The sequence below is a fragment of the Ctenopharyngodon idella genome, chromosome 1, assembly GCF_019924925.1.
Source record: "Ctenopharyngodon idella isolate HZGC_01 chromosome 1, HZGC01, whole genome shotgun sequence".
Lineage (NCBI taxonomy): Eukaryota > Metazoa > Chordata > Actinopteri > Cypriniformes > Xenocyprididae > Ctenopharyngodon > Ctenopharyngodon idella.
In genome coordinates, this window is record NC_067220.1 from 2,264,056 (window position 1) to 2,284,764 (window position 20,709).

The window sequence follows — 20,709 nt, forward strand, 5'->3', positions numbered from 1 at the left end:
TGCATGATGAACTAAGAAAAACAAAGATTTACTCACTCTGCAAAGAATTTTTAAATAAATAAATTTCTTTTTTTAAAAGTAATTAAAACAGTTCTAAGAACTTTTTATTTGCAATATTTTATTTTTTTAATTACAATAGTTTTTGCTCTCGGCCACCATGTGTTTGATTGAGTAATAAACACACACATAAGGGTACTGGGTACATCCGTGACTCAAGATAGTTCGGAAAGGGGGACATGTCCCAGTCATTTGCAAATTATGCACATAGTCATATATCAGTCTATTTCAATCACTAATCTATATAAATGACATTTATATAGATCAGTGATTTCAATAGGAAAACTACAGATAGTCAATTTTCAACCAAAAGAAAGGTAAAAAAGTTAATCAGAGCAGCATATCGTCCATGACCCTCCAAAAAAAAAAAAAAAAAAAAAAAAAAAAGAAAGAAAGAAAAATCCTAACAATATTGCAGATGAATGGTCCTACAGCCACAGTTTTAAGCCCGGGACACACTGCAGGATTTTAGCAGTCCTATAAGATTATTACTTTATCACACTGTGCGACATGGATCTACTAAACTTGGCTACAATGCAAGTTTCTATAGAAGAATAAATCGTCATCTGCATGCGCTACTGGTAAACAAAACACCATGTTGAATCACACTTTGGCAGTTGTAGATTTTATGTGTGCTGAAAATAAAAAGGAAGCAGCGAAAGAAGAAGGGAAAAGAGCTTGAGGTAAGCAGTTTTAAGTTTTAGCTCTATGTCGCGTTGATTTCATGTCGCATCTACTGGCTGGTCAGTAGACGTAGGTCGTAGCAGCAAACACACTGTGCGATGATAATGCTAAATTTCTGACACTGTCACAAAACTATCGTAGGCTATTTTTGGGCGCAACACCAGGAAAACGGCTGTCCTTGAACCTCTCTCACTGTACGACATAAGACCATCGATTAAGAGCCACAATCACTGAAATCGCCAAGATTGTTTCACGATGGGAATCTTTCATCTGGGACAGCCAAAAATCGTGCTGTGGTTATTTTGTATGAAATATTGACGTTTATAAATAAGCGTTTTGACATACCTGGGGTGCGTTTCCCATACAACGACATAACTCGCCGCTTCACTACAGTGATTTCAGAATGGCTTCTTGATCCTGTTACACTGAATTACCTCTAACAAACTGCATTTTCGGGACAAAAGTCCCCTGGTTATTTCATAACTTAACAAAAAAACAAAAAACAAAAAAAAACAAAAACAAAACAAGACATATTCCTTTTAATATAACACAGCCAATATTTATTTGAAAATGCCAAGAAAACAAATATAGTTTTTAACTTGGTATTTTTTCTATGTTTATTTAAAGATGTAATAGTTAAATCAAAGTCCGGACCATTATCATGAATGACAAGTTTACATTTTGGAACATTATTTTACTCATATTTTGAAATTTACAGTATTTATTTATTAAATAAACTAATTAAAATCAATGTTTAGTGACCACTTTTTGATTTTAAAACAGCACCATTTCTCCTACGTTTTTTTTTAAAGTCGTTTTTAAAGGTTGTTCCAGCGTCTTGAAATGTTGCCACAGTTCTTATGGTTTTAATCTTTTTTTTTTTTTTTTTTTCTCTTCATGAAATAGTTGTATTGAGTCACTTGATCTTCACTTTATCCTCACTGTGTTATGAATGCTGTTGGTTTTTTGAGCTGGTCTGCCTTTGGAGCTCTGTAGCTAAGTTGTATAGTATGAGACTGTTTCTTACCAGAATCCTGAATTTGCTATTTGAATGCAATTTACTATTTGAATGCTAACTTGAATGCTTGTTGAGAAATCGGTATTCATTGATTTTAAAATGCTTACTGATATTTTAGCTGCTTCTAGCACACTTTTAATAATCAAACATTATTCATTTGTGGTTTGTATTTGTCTCTTTCTAGTTTGGATCATGCAGACCCTGTTCGAATCACACCAGGACTGAGAAAATGTAGGTTTTCTCTCTCTCTCTCTCTCTCTCTCTCTCTCTTTCTCCCTCTCTCACACACACACACACACACATGACATTTGACATTTGATATTCAACAGTGCTTTGCATCTGCCTACATTGACAGCATTTTCTTTAAGAGCTGCTGTGCAGCCAAAATTATATACCAGTTATCACTGTAAAGCTGCTTTGACACAATCTGCATTGTAAAAAGCGCTATATAAATAAAGGTGACTTGACACACATGGTTTTAAAACTGCCCATGATACATTTCTCATCTCTCTTCTTGTGTTCAGATGCCTGTGATCTCACACTGGATCCAAACACCGCACACACTCAACTCATCCTGTCAGATGAAAACAGAAGGGCGAAACACATCAAAGATCCACAGTCATATCCTGATCATCCAGAGAGATTTGAGCACCATGAGCAGGTTTTGTGTCGAGAGCGTCTGAATGGACGCTGTTACTGGGAGGCTGAATTGAGTGGATGGGCCTATATAGCAGTGACATATAAAGGAATCAACAGGAAAGGAGGCAGTGACTCTTGGTTTGGATACAATGACAAATCCTGGAGTCTGTACTGCACTGAAAACAGATATTCTGCCTGGCACAGTAATAAGAAAACTGACTTACCAGCCCCTTCACCGCAATCTAATAGAGTAGGAGTGTATGTGGACGTGTCAGCTGGCACTCTGTCGTACTACATTGTCTCTGACACACACACACTCACACACTTACACACATTTAACACCACATTCACTGAACCCCTCTATGCTGGATTCAGGGTGTTTGAATCCTCATTGTCTCTGTGTCAGATTTAACAATCTGCTTTGAGCAGGGGTGTAAGTACAGACGGTGCAGGCAGTGCAGCCGCACTGGGCCCGTGCAGCAGGGAGGCCCGCAGCACATGCAAGCGGGCCCCTGGTGACGAAGTGACTCTGCAGGATACTGGGGATACTCACATTTCAAATGAAATGCGCTAGTTTGAGATTTGAAATCACGCTCTACCGCTTACTGTTGACCATATATATCAGAGCATGTGAGCGTAGGCTCAGTATTCTGCTCTATGCCAGCATGTTCCACAATGTGAATTGTTTTATTTAAAAGTAGACATTTCCCACTTTCTTTAGACATATGTTTCATTTTTGTATGATAAGTAGGCTTATTCGCTGAGTTTCAGTTCATCTTTGAGAAGTGTTTCAGAAAGATTCTTGTGGAGACAGAGACAGCTGAAAGTGCACCCTGTTTTGTTTTATTTTACTAAAGTTTGTTTAGTAAAATGTTTAGTTTGAGGTCACCATCATGGAGATCAGCGTTTGCTTTAGTTGAGCTCTTGAACCTTGACTTTTGTTGAGTTGCTTCTTTATCAGCAATTGCAGGTGTTTTCAGAAAACATTTCTGCATTGATAAAGCAGATCAACATGCCTGTTTTAATGGTCAAATGACTATGTTAAAGTGGTGACATCAAACTAAACATTTTCAATAAGACATCAACATTTAAACCTCTGTTAATTCTCAATAAGTGCTTCTGTAGACGTGTGACAGAAATAAAGTCAGTCTGGTTAGTAATAAGTGAAGCTGGTGATGCTGTTTGTGGAGTTGTTTAATCAGATCTTCAGAGATTTAATGTCTTTTATCTTCAGTTCATCTAAGGCTGTGGCTGAAGAAAGTTGTAGTTTGTGTTCTTATTTCTCTTTCTTTCAGTGTTTGTTCACAGCAGGTGTTTGAATGATTGAAAGAATGTTTCAGGAACGTCATACTAACCTTTAAATAACATTCTACTAACATTAAGGAAACTGGACATTTTTATGTTCTTGGAATGTTACAAATCAACGTTCCTAGAATGTTGAATTTTAGATCAAAATTAAGTTGAATAAAACGTTTGAGGAACATTATACCTTATAAAAACGTTCCTCTAACGTCAAGAAAACTGGACGTTTTTTATGTTCCCAGAACCAACACTGAATATTTAGAGAACGTTCTTATAACACAATTCTGTTAGCTGGGTAGCCTATATAGATTCATATTTGTTTAATATTAGCCTATAATATTATTTTTTTTTTAATTTCACGTATGTTAATTATGAAAAGTGAACAGCGTGCGCAAGATAGGCTACATCATAAGATGCGCAGTATATTGGGAGATATGGATCAAACATGATTTTGACCAATTCATTAAAGGGGTCATAAAACCCTAAACCAAATTTTTCAGATTTATGTGTGGTAAACATGATAGAAGTCAATGTTACCATCCGTTAGTTTTGAATGTATGAGAAAAGTATTTAATTTAAAAAAAAATTGCGCTATTTTCAACTTCCAGGTTTAAATTCATCTTTGTGTCAACATCACAAGATGTGACTTTTCTCGTACTATAGTACGGTGATGACTGATCGGTGTCTCATAATCAGCGTTGCCAAGTTGGGCTACTTTAACACTGTTGCCGCGGGTTGTATTTCATGTCCGGGGGTTAAAGAGACCCAAATAACATGATGTTTAGCCTCTGGAATGCTAATTTTACCAGGGGAACCCCGCCAAAAACATGGATATTATCCCCCGGAACGCAATTTTTACCGGGGAACCCACCTGAAACGCGATTGGGCTAGTTTTGAGTAGCAATTGGGCGGGTTTTGTTGTGAAAACCTGTCAACACTGCTCATAATTATTCATGAGACTGCGTGTCCTTATCCTATGAGAAGACGCGTTGCTTAATTCTTGACAGCACGTGCTTAATTATTCATGACAGCATGCGACAGCATTTCCTCTGACAGGCGCTTCAAATAGTGAGATCGCATACAATAAGAGAGAGTTGCATTAATAGATCAAAAATGAGTGTTTGTTCTTGCTTTGTAAGAGCTTCTTCGTCGCACGGGTTCTCTTCAATATCCGTGTCACTGACAAAAATTCGATTCATCCCCACTGTGAGTATAACTGGTATTTACGGCTCTTTAACTGATCAAATGGCTTATGTAAACGCGCAAAATAAGACTCAGAAGTTATCAAAGATGCAACAGCGTGTTCATAGATGTATTCAATGCAGAGAACAAAATGCGAATGGCTGTGCATTTATGTGTGCATTACTATTGTAAAAACCATGTGTATATTGTGTTGCATGTAATGGTAATTTGCAGTGTGTATTTGTGGTTTAATGCTTTTAATGATGGTGAAATAAAACTGTCTGAATCAGAAGCCGTTGCTGTGCTGTCAGTCTCCCCTCATCCCCCTCCACTCCGCAGCTGAACCACGCCCACTTCTGTAGCATTTTTCAAAACTGGTGAGAAACTGACTGCTGCTGAAACAGGGTTTCATGACCCTTTAAGTTTTTTGTTTTGTAGAAAGCCTTTCTTTAAAGTGAATTTCGTTTTGTAGCCTACAACTTTTCTTAATGTTTCATCAACCAATTGCCTGTATTTAATAAATAAGAGCAAACCAAGAACGTCGGGTGTGGAATTGATTGAAGTGCGTAACAAATGAACCCACTAGCATGCATGTTTCCGCTGCCTTTGAGCAAGGCTGAGACAAGATGTCTCTGTTTTTAATACATTTCTTGAATGCATGTCTTAATTAGAGTAGGTCTATAGATAGGTACAGTGCTGTAAGTAGGTGTTGTGCCAAATTTCGACCCCCTGCCAGATTATTACCCCCCTAGTAGTGGTAGGTTTAGGAGTAGGTGTCCCCCAGGGGTTAGGATTATTTTGTTAATTTGTTTCTCACACTTGAATGCTACAGCATACTGTAGTATTAATTATAGTGAACTGATCAACTGTAATAAATACTGAAGTATACTTTAATTTTACTACAGTAAATTGTATTGTAGAAATAGTTGTAGAGAACAGTATTGGGTAATTTGTTTATATTACTATAGTTGTTATATTACCACAGCAACTATAGAATTACCACAACAAATGAATTCAAGAAATTTACTATAGTATTTTTTTATTGCGACCCTGATGATAAAGTTTGCGACCCATGTGAATTTGATTGAGAATGAACCACTTTAAAAAGCTATGGAGAAAGTCAAACATGATCTAAAAACAGCCACTAAAAGACTGATGAGGTAAACATCATCCTGCACCAACTTAAATTAGAAAGATTTTTAAACTACTCATGACCACCTTTACTAAAATTTATGACACTCTATTGTATTTATTGTGGTACATTTTGACTAACTTGTAGAATTTATAATAGATAATCTGTTAAGGGAATAGATTTTTCACTAAAGATTTGTATCACAGCTGTGGCATGTTAGTTATAGTTTCTAAATGTGTAGGTTGCTATTTTTCATAACAAATGCTTTAGATAAAAAAGAAAAAAGTTAACATGCCCTAAACATGGTAATGACACGCCATCAATGGTCTTACCTGTAATTATATCCTTATTGTAATTCACGAGTTTACACGTACATGAAATCAAAATAAAGTAATTAGTATAGTAATTTATGCATATTTGGTGTGCATAAGGCCAAGAAAGACTTTAAAGTCTGAACCTTCTTGAATTATTGACTAAACAATTGTTCTTCCCCATGTGTAAAATGGGTTCTGATGATAATGACAGATATTATTTTGCAAAAACAAACAAATAAATAAACCTCAATAGGGAGCATGCCCTGGGACCATGTTAAACGCTTCACACTTCAACCCCTCAATGTTCAAACCAAAACTACACCCTTGCAACTGAGGGAGACAACCAATCTCTGGGGCCTGTCATTAATAAGTCACGCCACTGGCTTTGAGAAACAATTAAAACAAACTATTTTTAATCTTTTCCCTTATGCACATAAATATTAGAATCTGTGAAATAAAAATAAAAATGTTTTGATTTGTGCATGATTATCCATGAACAAGCCCATCAAATGAACACAACACCACATTCCAAAGATCACAGTGATCTCCCACCGAACCATTCATAAAAATGAATCTGTGGTGCCTAAATTGCTGAAGGAGATGTCTCTCTCATGCCTGCTTAACTTCAAACTAGGGTAATGACAGAGCTGACAATAAAGAAGACCCTCCTTTGTCCACAAACCTAAAAACTCTGTAAGACCAAATGGTCAAGAGACACCTTTATGACCTTAATGCAGAAATCCACAGTCCTATCAGGAAACGGAGACTTTCCCATTGCCTGAAATCAACGATAGACCTTAACCAGTAACATTTCATTTTCCCCCAACATCTCCCCTTCCCAGAGGCACATTCCATTTTCCCTTCAAACGTTAGTTCACCTCAAAATGAAAATTCTGTTATTAAAGACACACTATGTAAGTTTTCATCATCAGAGGTCACATTTTCTAAACAATAACAAAGGCGAAGCTTGATGACGCTATGAAGGAGAGTGGAACAATGTCATTTTCACCACACAGAGAAGTATGGAATGAATCATGTTCACGGATGAGATAATGAATTAGTTTTTGTATTGTCTGTACATTTGATCACACTATTTTATGTCATCGTAATGAATTCGCTGCAAGGAATGTGAAATGTAATGCTATATTAGCCTGTTACTGCGTGACTATTTGTCAAATGATTTGGTGGGTTAATGCTGCAGAGTTTTATGTGTTTAAAACAATCGTACTAAATGCAGCACGTTTGAGCTTTTGAGTATGATAATATTCTCGTACGTGTGGTTTCAGTTATTCCTACAACATTGTGTATTGAAGTTATTGATGTTTTGTTCATGGAAACATTCGCACACACTTAGATAAAACTAAGAATATTATAGGCACTTAATATTTAATAGTAGTTAATTGCATCTGATTTATTGAGTTATTGTTGCATTTACACTGTTCTGACCAGCAGGGGTCACCAGCATGTGGTGTTTCGAACGCTTCAAAACAATGAATCATTTTGCGAAGCAATTTGTTCAATTGATTCGAAACTTTGAAAAGCTTCGTTTCTCCCATCACTACCTGAGAGAGTTTTGTTCTTCTGTTGTTGCTCTGTAATCGCTCATATGTGCTCAACTAATGATTTATGGTAAGAAATATGATTGATAACTAACTCATGATGAGTAAATATTGAAATATATATGTTGTGACCAAGAGATAAAGGATCATTTTGCCAAACGTTTAATGCTCAAAAATAAGAGTGTTAAATGAACACTGAAGCAGTCCAAAGGATTTCTTAAAAGTTGTTAAAAAAAAAAGAAAGAAAAGAAAAGAACAACTCAGGGAAGGGAGGAAAAAGAAAAAAACTCTTTCAGTTAGGCACACTGACATCAAGAATCAGCGTATGAATCTCAACAATGTTGAGAATAATAAAGCATGTTGCAGTGCATTCTGGGTGCCTCCAATCAAAACTAATTCATGGCTCCCATCATGCATTGCTGCATGAATAAATTATGAGCTGAATTGTCTTAGTAATTTCCTTTATTCTCACTATTTTATTTTGTTCTGTTTATGTGACTTTATAGTAGCTTGTTTTCTAATGTTCAGAGTTGATCTGTTTATCAGAATATGTTGCTTCTCACCGTTGTTGAGATTCACAGGCTGATTCTTGATGTCTGTGTCTCTAAATAAAAAAATATTTTTTTTTTTTTTTTTTTTTTTTGATCAGAACGACTTTTGAGAAATCCTTTGGATTGTATTGAAACAGCTGATCTTCTGCTGTAGAATCACAGTGCTGCTGTAATCAATAATGTAAATCTAACTCAGAGATTGGGCTCTAAATGAGTTCAGTGATTCAGGACAAATAATGATTATGTGAAAACATAACCAACACCACCTGATCCTCTTTTGTCTTCATTTGTATGGCTGTTATAACTCAGTTACAGCAGCCAAACAAAATCTAATATTAAAAAGTAAAGGGTCAAGAGCCCAACTAAAGCAAACACTGATCTCCATGATGGTGACTTAAAATTGTGATTTTCTCCTTTGGTGATTCTGTTTGTTATCATCAGTATCTTCAATAATGGTCAATCATCACTCAATTAATCACTTAATTATCTCATTAACTTTAACACTGCTTCAGTGTTCATTTAACACTCTTATTTTAACACTTGAACACTCTTGAGTATGGTCTTACATATACTCCCAGGAGAGTTCATTTAACACTGGAGTTTTTGCTGTGTGATAAGTTCTCTGCATTATGCAGGTTGGTTTTTTTGTTGTTTACTGTTGATGGATACTTCCAGAGTTGACCTTGGACAAGTGAACGACGAGCAAACAGTGTCTAATTGATGTTGCAAGGTCATTCTCTGAAGCAAATTCAGTACCCTTAATCTGTCACAGCATATACTTCGAAGAACTTGAGTGAAACTGAGTTTAAAACTACCTGGGTATTAAATCTTCTATTTTTCTACTAATATTTTTATGTCATTATTATTATTATTATTATTATTTTTTTTTTTTTTTTTTTCGGAAGGATTAGACTTTATAAAAGGACAAATATGAACACAAGGAAAGGACTTTCTGAACTGTGGTTGGGGAAACATTTCTCTTATTTGTCATCTCAACAGGCCTGATTGTATTTCCTCTTAGTTCCATTGATTGTGTTTGCAAACTTTGAACGTATTTAATTTGATGGTACCAATACCATACATTATTTTTTTTCTTCTTTCACAAGTCATAGTGAATTTGCTGTCTCTTATCCTCCTTACGAACTTACACGTTCAGTATAGTGTCTTGCTACTGTGCCCATTCAACCTGACCTGTTCATTTCGAACCCCAGACTATAGGGTGTTACAACGGGTTACACATATTTACATATATTTATCAATCCCCAATAAAACCGTTCACAGCATGAGTAAATGTGTAAATTTAAATAACATAATCATTCATCATCCTCTTGTCTTATTGATTGGTGTTTAATTTCAACATACAACACCACATTTTGAGAATAATTATAACCAATAAAAACAACAACAACAAAGTGTAACTGTTTAAGCAATAATATATCACTCATTATACCCAGCCAGCAAAAAGCTGCATTTTATCCATCTGTGAAGTATAACATCTCATCAGGCATCACATTAGGCTTCTTTGACTTTATTTATTTATGGCTCTATTACGGTAGATGTGATTGTACATTATCCTCGCTGAATTTTAATTTAACTGCATAAATGAGGCCCTATGATGAGTGGTTTTATTTTCATTATTTGCAGAGAGAAGATAAAAAAGAAAAAGACATAAAACTATTGTGGCAGGCTTTTGATTAGACTGCTTATATGTTTTAAAGCCCTTGATTAGAGCTGAAGATGGAGTCACAGCCCTCATCGAGCTTCCAGATGCCTCTGAGCACCTTACAGTGGTCCAAAGAAGGATCTTCCCACATGATCAAGAGCTTGTTGCTGCTAAACTCTTCCTTATCGTCCACCTGAACCCACTTGAAGAAGAGAAAAGAGAAGTATGTTTTATATGAGACTAGCAAATACAGCCTTCAAAATAAATTTAATTCCAGAACAACATGATTTTCATTATATAAAGCAGAAGCTTGAAAACAATGATGTGACTTGCCAACTGATCTCAAAATAACTATTTTACAAGGTGGCGATTTCGTATGAATGCATACTATGTGAACTGTACAAAAACGTACAATCATTAGAAAAAGTAAGAATGAAGATCACCCCTAAACATGTCAATCACTGGAGCGTAAGCAGATCAAACTAAATTATTATTATTATTATTTTGTCTGCTTGGAAACAACATGAGAATTGCACAAGGAACATTGGTGTTGGGAAACACTGCCCCCTAAACCAGCTTCATGGTATAGGCCCCTGAACCACACACACACACACACACACTGGTATCTTACTACATTCCCGTTGAACATGTGATGATGCTCTGTGCCACTAGAGGGAGTAAGTCATATTAGTTGAGTTACTAGGAAATAAGACACCTTAACCAGGTACAAACGAAAGTAAAAGAAGAGGAAGAAGAGACGCCATTCCGGGGCTTTAAACCTGTAAACTCTGAGCGTTTAAACGGTAGAATATTTTGTGGTAAGTTCAGAGCTCATTCTTCATGTAACCATGTAGTGATATTAAAATGAGCTGCTATTTAGTTTTGCTCGTCTTTACATGGCATTTAAAACACAAATCATGATATTTCGACAGTAGCCTACTAACTAAAATGGTGGAAACATTGAAAATTTGCCTAACGTATGATTTCCTGTGATCTTCGTTTTAGCCTATAGTTTTAGTTTTATATAATAATAGTTACAATAATAATAGTTCGTTTGTATATTATATAATCATTAAAAACAACGACATGTATATTTAATTACGAATGTTTCTAGATCATGTGACGTAAACAAAATAAACACTGAAGACATTTTCTAACACCTTCTACACAGAGGCATTATTGTACGAATAATAATCACATTAGAAGCAATATTAATGAACCAGTGATCTTTGATTCTGCAGCAGAAACACAAGTATATTGAGACATGCGCTTGTCACGCACCTTTACATAAACTTTACTGCCTTTTTAACTGTACAGTAGAACTACTAACTGTACAACTGAACTACGTTCGACACAGCACAACAGCAGTGCTGAATACTGCATCCAGATTATCACACTCGTGTTAAACCATACAAAATACTGAAGAATAATGTAAATTAATCTTCAAAATGTTGGGCGTTTTATATTTATTTCAAACTGTGTCCAGGTTTCCATTTCCTGCACTCACGCACTGCTGTAGCAAAAATGAATAAGCAGTAAGAAAATGGTGAATGAAATAACTGAGCTGCAGTTTTGTTGTATTGAGTTTAACTTGTATTGCTTTGAATGAAGAAAAATAGCTCTTAATAGTAGCAGATTAGGGTTCAGAATGTAACAATAAAGAACCAAATTTTTGTATTAAATATGTGTGGTGCTATAAAAAAAAAACATTTTAAAGTTATTTAGTTTATTTTTTAATAATAATAATTATGTTTAGAACAATTATTGTGAGTAAATCACTTTTGAATAACCATCATTTTTTATATTATATTGAGCTATTGTGTAGGGTGGGCAATATGACCCAAATCTTATTTCATGGTATGAGAAATTTTATTTCACAATAACAACATATATCGATATAGCTATTTTTATTATTAAGAATAAGAACAAAGAAGCTAATTACAAACAGCAGGACAAATACAATAAAGCAATGATACATTTTAATAAACAGTACGTGTTTCAGCAACAGTAGGTTTGTTTAACATGTAGTAAGAAATACTAAGGAAACTGAATAATCAAGTGTACAGCTAAAACACTGCATAGTCTTCACTGTATGAATCAAATATGAACTGATTCTTATTAAAGATACAAGTGATTCAGTCAAGAGCAGTGGGTGATTAATTTGCTCTTTGTCTTTTGTTGTTTGATTAACATTAATGAGACAGAGAGCAGTTTATGATGTTGTCCCTTTAAGACCGATCCCTATCTGACCATTCAAGCGCAATAAGACACAAAAGAGTACTGAATTTGCGATCACATGCTGTCTGAGAGGAGACTTTCTGTGCACGAGCCTCAGGTGTATGTCAGTCAGCGCAAGCACCAACAGCACAGAGTTCATTTTAACAGCTTATCGCATTTAATAACTTTATTAAACATCATACACATTCCAAATTCGTGATTGCATGCTGAGAGGGGCAGCTTTCTGTGTGCGTGCTTCATCTGTGTGTCAGTCGCATTGAGTTCTCTTATTGTGCTTAACATCAAACACATCCCACTCTTTATTTTCTCATTCATGCATGTTTTTTCATCACCCTTACATGTAAATAACTTAACTAGTACTGTTCTATGATAAATTTACATACCGTGAAATAAACAATATAGTAAAATCTCAAACGACAGACACTTTATACTGTGGTAACAATACTGTCATACCACCCAGCGATATAGGGAAGGTAGTTAGATTGCATTGTCATCCAGATTAAGACCGTACTAATGTTGTAGCTTTATTCTTTGTTGTATTGTATAATTGTACTACAGAATTTAACTCTGTGTTTCCACACAAAAGGTCTGAAATCAGTTTGTCCACTCTGAAATGAGCTCTCCATCTCCTGGATCAAGCTGTGAGTCTGGGAAGAGTGATCAATCTATGATGACAGATCCTCCTGAATTCAGTGAATCGCCAGAGACCTCTGACCTCAGGTAAGACACTGGCCATTTTAGCACTGACAGGTGCTTTCATTCAAAGTGATCTACAGTGTATTCCAGAAGCCTGCACTGAGTGAGTTGTGATACCATCACAGAGAAGCACAAAATCACTTTCCTGATCTTTCACTATCATTGCTCCTCACTGGTGGAATGATCTTGATGAGTTACTTGCAGTTTTCAAGAAGTGTCTAAAGACTTCTCTGTGAGCTCTTGACTAAATCCTGTTAAACGACAATAAATATCTGTCTTTATAGTAATTTTTTTTTTAAGTTTTTTTCTTTTCTTTCACCTTTTTCTTACCTTCACCCAGGTGAAAAAGTACACTTCTATAATGTACTTAAAGTGCTCTATTTTCACACACTAATTTAGTACTTAATATACTAAAAAAAATATTTTGTACTTCTTAAGAAAAAAGCACATTTTAGTTGCATGTCAATTTTTATACAATTTTGGAACTTTCTAAATTAATAAATAAGTGTAAATATATGGTGCATTTAAGTTACGTAGTATAGCTAGTGGTCTAAAATTGTTTTTTTTTTTTTTTTTTTTTTTTTTTGTCAGCAGGAGGAAGATACAGAGATCAGAGTCTCCAGAACCCAGCGGTGTGTCTCTGAAGAGTAACAGATCCATGGCACAACCTGTTTCATTCAGTGATAGACCAGAAGCCTCTGAACCTCCGTTAGTATTAACAGTTTTTTGCTAATGTACTGATGATCTGATGACATGCCTTTCAAATATAGTGTCTCTCAATTTACCTCTTTCCCTGATATTGATGAGTTATCTCGTCTTTTATGAGAAAACGCTTCCCCGCCATTAACGAGATTTGACGTTTTCACTGTAATACGCTAGGGGGCGCTATCGCATATCTTCTAAATTAGTACAGTATCTCCAGATCAAAACACAGACAAATAAGATGAAATACACAATCTCATATGTAAGCAGATGCATATGAAAAAAGTAATGCAATGATCAACAATAAACATAATAAATAAACACTCAAACAGATCTCAAAACAGCCTAATGTTACCAAGTGAAATGTCAACCCTGTATGATCTACAGGTCTGTGCAAGCATTGGGGGTGTTGATGATCTACGATGTGACTTGATGTATTCCTTCTATGTTTTTATCATCATACTGAATCTGATCCAGACGTAGTCTTTGACAAAAACACAATTTTCTCAGCTTTTTGTTCAAAATGTTATTTTTTTTTTTTATGTACATTCAAGTGTTGATAAAAAAATGCATGTTTTTTTTTTTTTTTTAAAGCAGAGGGTCTGTTATTTCTTTTTTGCTATATTGATATATTCCTGATATTTCTGATCATCATTATAATCACTGCCATTGTCATTTTTGCTGCTCTATTTTTTTTTAAGCAGGCGAGAGGTACATGAACTGATTAGATCTATGTCGTCATGTACATCACACTATCAGTCTCACATCCGGCAGGAGAAAACTGAAGCAGTCCTGCAGACACACACACTGGAGACTGAAGACCTGCAGAGAGTCAAAGACCAGCACAAAACCAGCATGAAGAACAAGTATGAGAGATTATTTGAGGGAACCAAACTCCAAGAGAATGAAACCCTCCTGAACAGGATCTACACCCAGCTCTACGTCATAGAGGGAGAGAGTGAAGGAGTGAATGAAGAACATGAGGTTTTACAGATGGAGAAAACAGCCAGAACACAACACTCACAAGACACTCCAATTTACTGCAATGACATCTTTAAAGCCTCACCTGAACCAGGATGTGAGGAGAAAGACCAAATCAAGACTGTTCTTACTAAAGGCATTGCTGGAATCGGAAAAACCGTCTATGTGCAGAAATTCATTCTGGACTGGGCAGAGGGAAAAGCCAATCAGGATGTGGATTTCATGTTTGTGCTTCCATTTCGAGAGCTGAACTTGATCCGAGATCATCAGTACAGTCTTCATAGACTTCTGCTGGACTTTCATCCTGAACTTGAAGATCTGGACTCAAAGATTTATGAGAAGTGTAAAATCGTGTTCATCTTTGATGGTCTGGATGAAAGCAGAATCAAACTGATGTTTTCAGACGCTCAGAAAGTTTCTGATGTGACTGAGATTTCATCAGTGGGTGTGTTGATATCAAACCTCATCAAAGGAGAGCTGCTTCCCTCTGCTCTCATCTGGATCACCTCCAGACCAGCAGCAGCCAATCAGATCTCCTCCAAATATATCAACCATCTGACAGAAATTCAGGGATTCAATGATCCTCAGAAGGAGGAATATTTCAGGAAGAGAATCAGTGACGAGCATCAAGCCAGCAGAATCATCTCACACATCAGAAAAGCAAGAAGCCTCCACATCATGTGCCACATACCTGTCTTCTGCTGGATCTCATCCAGTGTGCTTCAAAAGGTGCTAAAAAAAGTTCTGAGAGCAGAAATCCCTCAAACTCTGACTGAAATGTACATCCACTTTCTGCTGATTCAGATCAACATGAGGAATCAGAAGTATGAAGAGAGAGATCCAGAGAAACTCCTGCAGTCCAACAGAGAAGTGATTGTGAAACTTGCTGAAGTGGCTTTCAAACAGCTGATGAAGGGCAATGTGATGTTCTATGAGGAGGACCTGAGAGAGAGCGGCATAGACGCCACTGACGCCTCAGTGTATTCTGGGATTTGCACTGAGATCTTTAAGGAGGAATCTGTGATTCTTAAGAGGAAAGTCTACAGCTTCATTCATCTGAGTGTTCAGGAGTTTCTTGCTGCTCTCTATGTGTTTTACTACCACAAAAGCAGCACTACACAAGCATGTTTTGATTCCCTGCACAATCTGCATCAAAGAGTAGTTGATGAAGCTCTAACAACCAAGAATGGACAACTGGATCTGTTTGTGCGGTTCCTGTTGGGTGTCTCACTGGAGTCCAATCAGAGACTCTTACAGGATCTACTGACACACACAGAGAACAGCTCAGAGAGCATCAGGAGAACCACACAGTACATTAAAGAGAAGATCAAAGATGGACATGGACTCTCCACTGAAAGATCCATCAATCTGTTCCTCTGTCTGCTGGAAATCAAAGATCAGACTCTGTCCAGACAGATTCAGGAGTTTTTGAAATCAGACAAACACTCAGAGAAGAAACTGTCTCCTGCTCACTGCTCAACAATCGCCTACATGCTTCAGATGTCAGAGGAGGTGCTGGATGAGCTGGACCTCAAGAAATACAACACATCAGATGAGGGAAGAAGAAGACTGATACCAGCTGTGATCAACTGCAGGAAAGCTCAGTGAGTGTTTTTTTTTTTTTTTTTGTATACTCATTGAAGATACTTTAATATTTAATATAATATATTTAAATATATAATATATTTAATATAATAGTTTAAAATATTTTTACATAACTTTAGTTTTGACTATTAGAGACTTTACAGTCGAAGAAAATTGTGTTCTGCTCTCTTTTAGTCTTGCTGGCTGTAATCTCAGTGTTCAGTCCTGTAAAACTGTGTCATCAGTTCTACAATCTTTAAACTGTGTCCTGAGAGAGCTTGATCTGAGTAACAATGACCTGCGGGATTCTGGAGTGAAGCTGCTTTCTGATGGACTGAAGAGTCCAAACTGTCAGCTGGAGATACTGAGGTGTGTAAAAACATTTAAGGGATATTGTATAGTCAGCTGGTCATAATGTTGGTGTGTGTCTGTAGATGATCTGACTGTGTGTTTGTAGGTTGTCAGGCTGTATGGTGACAGAGAAGGGCTGTGGTTATGTATCTTCAGCTCTGAGATCAAACCCCTCACACCTGAGAGAGCTGGATCTGAGCTACAATCACCCAGGACAATCAGGAGTCCAGCTGCTCAACAACAAACTGAAGGATCCAAACTGCTCACTGCAGATACTCAAGTATGTGGGGTAGTTATGTCTCATTTCTCACATACATATTAAATATGAGTAAATTAGCACATTGATATCTTCACGGCCAAAATATTAAAAGCCACAAAACTCCAATATTGAATTGATTTCATTTCCAACTTTAATCATCTTTCATTAAATTATAGTACTGCAAATATTTTACGCAACAGTGAAACTGTTTAATTGGATATTAGCAATGTCCATTAAGGATACATCACAATATTGGAAATCTTTTCATTTTAAACCAAGAAAGGGAGCCAATGGATATCACACAAGAAGCAACATGCAAACTTTGCGCAAGAGTTATGCCGATGAAAGAGTTTTAACCTTGGTCAGTATTCAAAGTGAAAGTAAAAAGTGACAGAGCTGTCTGACGCTGCATTGACGCAGCATATTCTCTCAGAGACGATTTCCAAAATAATATGCTGATAATGTGTCTTAATTTATTCCATTATTTCTCTTGTGGCCTGTACATATAGTGAAACGAATGAGAAGAATAGTATTTCGTGTTAAACAGCTTGTTTTTTTAAAGTCGGTGCTTGAAGTACAGCTGCTCTTAATTTTCATTTATTACTGCAGTGTTAGGAAATATTATAGACTGTTAATCATTTTAATTATAGGCCTATAATTCATTGTATAATAGACCTAAAAAATGTTTAAAACATTTTCAAAGATGAGCTAATAGCCTAATTTTTTATTATCCTCACAGTAAGTCAGTTATGCGGTGATGTGCTATGAAATTATTGCGAGGCAAATTCAAAGTTTTGGAGGTGGAGCAATGAAGAGAGGGGTGGGTTTGTTTGGGCTGATTTCAAATATCAACAATGTCCAACAGCATAGTTCAAATACTACTTACAGCACCTTTTATATATTTTTATTACAAGACTTTTGGGAACTGTATATTTTAGCCTCGAGTTTTTGCTTCACAATGATGTAAAATCATTCTGCCTACTCAAACACAAAAAACAATGTATTTATTTTAAATTTCTAAGACACTTTTTGGTGAGGGAGCCCATATAGCATAACTATATAAATGAGAGTCAATGACACATTTTGAGTACTAAGTTATACCTGACAATAAATCCTTTTTATATATATACGTGAACATCACTTACCTGGCATTTGGTGTTTCTGCACTGGAGAAAAACAAAGAAAAAAAAAAAAAACACTTTCCAGTCAGTGATCTCAGTATCATATTCATGCAGTACAATGTGTGCCAATATCTGGTCACTATGACTCTCAAATCTGTGAAATAAAATTAAAAAAAATAAAAAAAAACCCTCTGTGAGCATGCTGATAACAGGATATTGTCAGCTATTGTGTTAACGTTAATATAATGTCCACTCTTAACATAAAACATGATTTTTTATCTCATGCATGTCTGTATTATTGCACATCATGTGATGAATATTTTGTATAGGCCTATATTTAAATTACAGTACCGTCAAAAGATTTGACACATTACTATTTATAATGTTTTTGAAAGAAGTCTCATGCTCATTAAGCCTGCATTTATCTGAAAATCAAAAATACAGGAAAAAACAGCAATACTGTGAAATATTATTACAATTTAAAATAATGGTTTTCTATTTTAATATACTTTAAAATATAAATAATCCTTACGAACGAAAGCTTCATTGATGTGGCTATTTTATAGTAAACTCTTCATAATCTGTCCAAAACAGGCCAAAATAAATATTGTCTAAACATTCATATTGCTATGACAATTTATGTATCTTATTTGTTATATTATAGAGCCTAAATGTTAATGTGCAGTTTAATATGTGGCTACCACATTTTATTTCAGTATTTATTACATATTTTAGTCAATTTCACTCATCTCAGTATAGCAATATTTTTGTGGGGAAAAGCCAATAATCATTCACACAGAGATACAGAGCATGCAGGATTCATATTTAAACAGTGTTTTTGCGGCTTAATATTGACAGACACGAGTCTATAACGCGATTAGAATAAAGAACTTAAGAATAAAAAAACTTACCATTCACAATCCTCAGCTTGATCAGGTTGATCCTCGAAATGGAATTGAATCCAGTCATGCTCATCCTCTGAGGTAAATCCTTTTAGAATTATTCCTCACTGCATCTCAATACGATGTACATGAATCTGACTAAGCTTGATGCATTTTTTCGAGCTGATGTGGGCGTTCACTCTCTGTTTCATTAATTGCCTCAGAATTTGTGTTTGAATAGAGCGTCCGCTCCATGGGCATGGCCACATTATTGGATAATGAGCTGACTCGCGAACGACTGACATCTCTCTCTTTCATTCCACAGTTTTTAATAATATATAACTCTTATTTATATGTCCAACATTGCTGGAGTATTTTGAGTCTCTTTTGCACTGATAAGAAAAAAAAGCAAGTAAAGGCGCTGATGACTTAACCAACTCCAGAGTGTTAATACTGTGGAGCTGCTTGCTTTTAAAGAAACTATTGTGTAAAGTGCTATATAAATATACATGATGTGATTTCCCTGGAGTGCTGAATTGCAGAACTCGTGCAAACATATCCACAACGCTATGATCAGATGCTTTCTTAACTGCTGTTTTTTCACTGCTGTCATTTTTGTTGTGTGTTTATTTTGTTATTAAAAGGAAAGCGCATAGAACATATTTACATAATCATCTAAATGGTGCTCTCAGCAGCATGGGCGGCATCAGGATGTTTATTAACAGTATACTGCTGACACCTCACATATTTTGAACTTCTTTTTTACCCCCTAAGCAGGGCTCTGAACCAATTCAAGGAATTGGAAACAAATGAAATTTTAACAGGAACATTTTTCTGAACAAAAACACTTATTTTAAATCACCAATAACCAGTTAATAATGTTATTTTATCATTCTGTTTAAGATTTTAATTTGGCAGTCAACCAATCATGAATTCAAATAGTATCCTACGGCCGGCCTATGCAAATGTAACATTGACGCATTCGTCCAATAAGAGTAAAATGCCTGTGCTCAGTTGTCAAGTCATCCAATATAAGTCGCAAAGCAATGCGCTGCATTAGCTGTTGGATCTCAGGAGTTTATCTGAAGATATGTCACCAGGTCAGGTTATATCCAGTGTGGTGTGTTTTGAAACCAGTGAAAATTGCAGGTTAGTGTAGAACCATTACTATTCAGGAATGTATTTTTTTAAATAATTAAACACCTTGTTATCGAAGTTAGTATCATGGCTTCATGTATGATCAGACACTTGCATGTGTCATTATCTTATTAACATTTCACCAAAATCAAGCTCAAATGGAGTTAAAAGTTGTTTCACCAGCAAAAAAAAAAAAAAGTCTGAGATTTGTGTTTTGTCAGTCATTAACAGCCATCTGAGGCAAGTGCATCGCATTAAGTTTTTATTAACTTATAGGTTACAAAATTTATTGTAGCTATATGTTTTTACTGTCGTTTAATATATTTAGCCAAAAGCTTGTGTTATAAAAGACGAAGTGTTATGCACAGGCTGTACTGGCAATAACTAGACGCCAAATACCAGACTAAGACACCCTTCTCCGCACCTCAAATATATAAGCCTTTACACACATTGTGCTATGAATAAAGAAAATAAATGCTGTACTTATTCAAAGAACTTGTTTTTTTATTTGCCCTTGCACTGCAGACATGCAGAAGCATTCTCCAAAGCACTTCATTCACAATTGAGGCAGGTGGAGGTGTTGTATGAGGTTTTGCTGACAGTTTGAGGATTCACTGGAGTTGGGAGGTTTAGTAACAAGCACTTAGTATAAAGTTCA

The 20,709-nt window shown here is 35.7% G+C and overlaps 1 protein-coding gene and 2 long non-coding RNA genes across 8 annotated transcripts in view; 1 reads left to right on the top strand and 2 right to left on the bottom strand.

Moving 5' to 3' along the window:
* The window catches only part of LOC127508719 (uncharacterized), a 49,923-nt gene extending 43,303 nt beyond the window's left edge, over positions 1-6,620 (bottom strand). The window contains exon 1 of the long non-coding RNA XR_007928873.1: positions 6,472-6,620. This is a non-coding gene — a long non-coding RNA (uncharacterized LOC127508719). The remainder of the gene's footprint in view (positions 1-6,471) is intronic.
* LOC127501582 (NACHT, LRR and PYD domains-containing protein 3-like) overlaps positions 1-20,709 on the top strand; it is a 132,109-nt gene that overhangs the window by 108,613 nt on the left and 2,787 nt on the right. Inside the window, exons 1-6 of one of the 5 annotated variants that reach the window (XM_051874625.1) lie at positions 10,828-10,919; positions 12,926-13,059; positions 13,627-13,743; positions 14,439-16,322; positions 16,498-16,671; positions 16,760-16,933. In XM_051874625.1, the coding sequence (XP_051730585.1) occupies positions 12,953-13,059; positions 13,627-13,743; positions 14,439-16,322; positions 16,498-16,671; positions 16,760-16,933 (2,456 nt within the window). In that variant the 5' untranslated portion in view covers positions 10,828-10,919; positions 12,926-12,952. Of the gene's footprint in view, positions 1-1,943; positions 1,991-2,283; positions 5,175-10,827; positions 10,920-12,925; positions 13,060-13,626; positions 13,744-14,438; positions 16,323-16,497; positions 16,672-16,759; positions 16,934-20,709 lie in introns of those variants that run through there. The other 4 variants (XM_051874710.1, XM_051873761.1, XM_051873669.1 and 1 more) reach the window with 4 other exon arrangements.
* The window catches only part of LOC127508729 (uncharacterized), a 227,056-nt gene that overhangs the window by 101,831 nt on the left and 104,516 nt on the right, over positions 1-20,709 (bottom strand). The gene's annotated exons all lie outside the window — the stretch shown is intronic.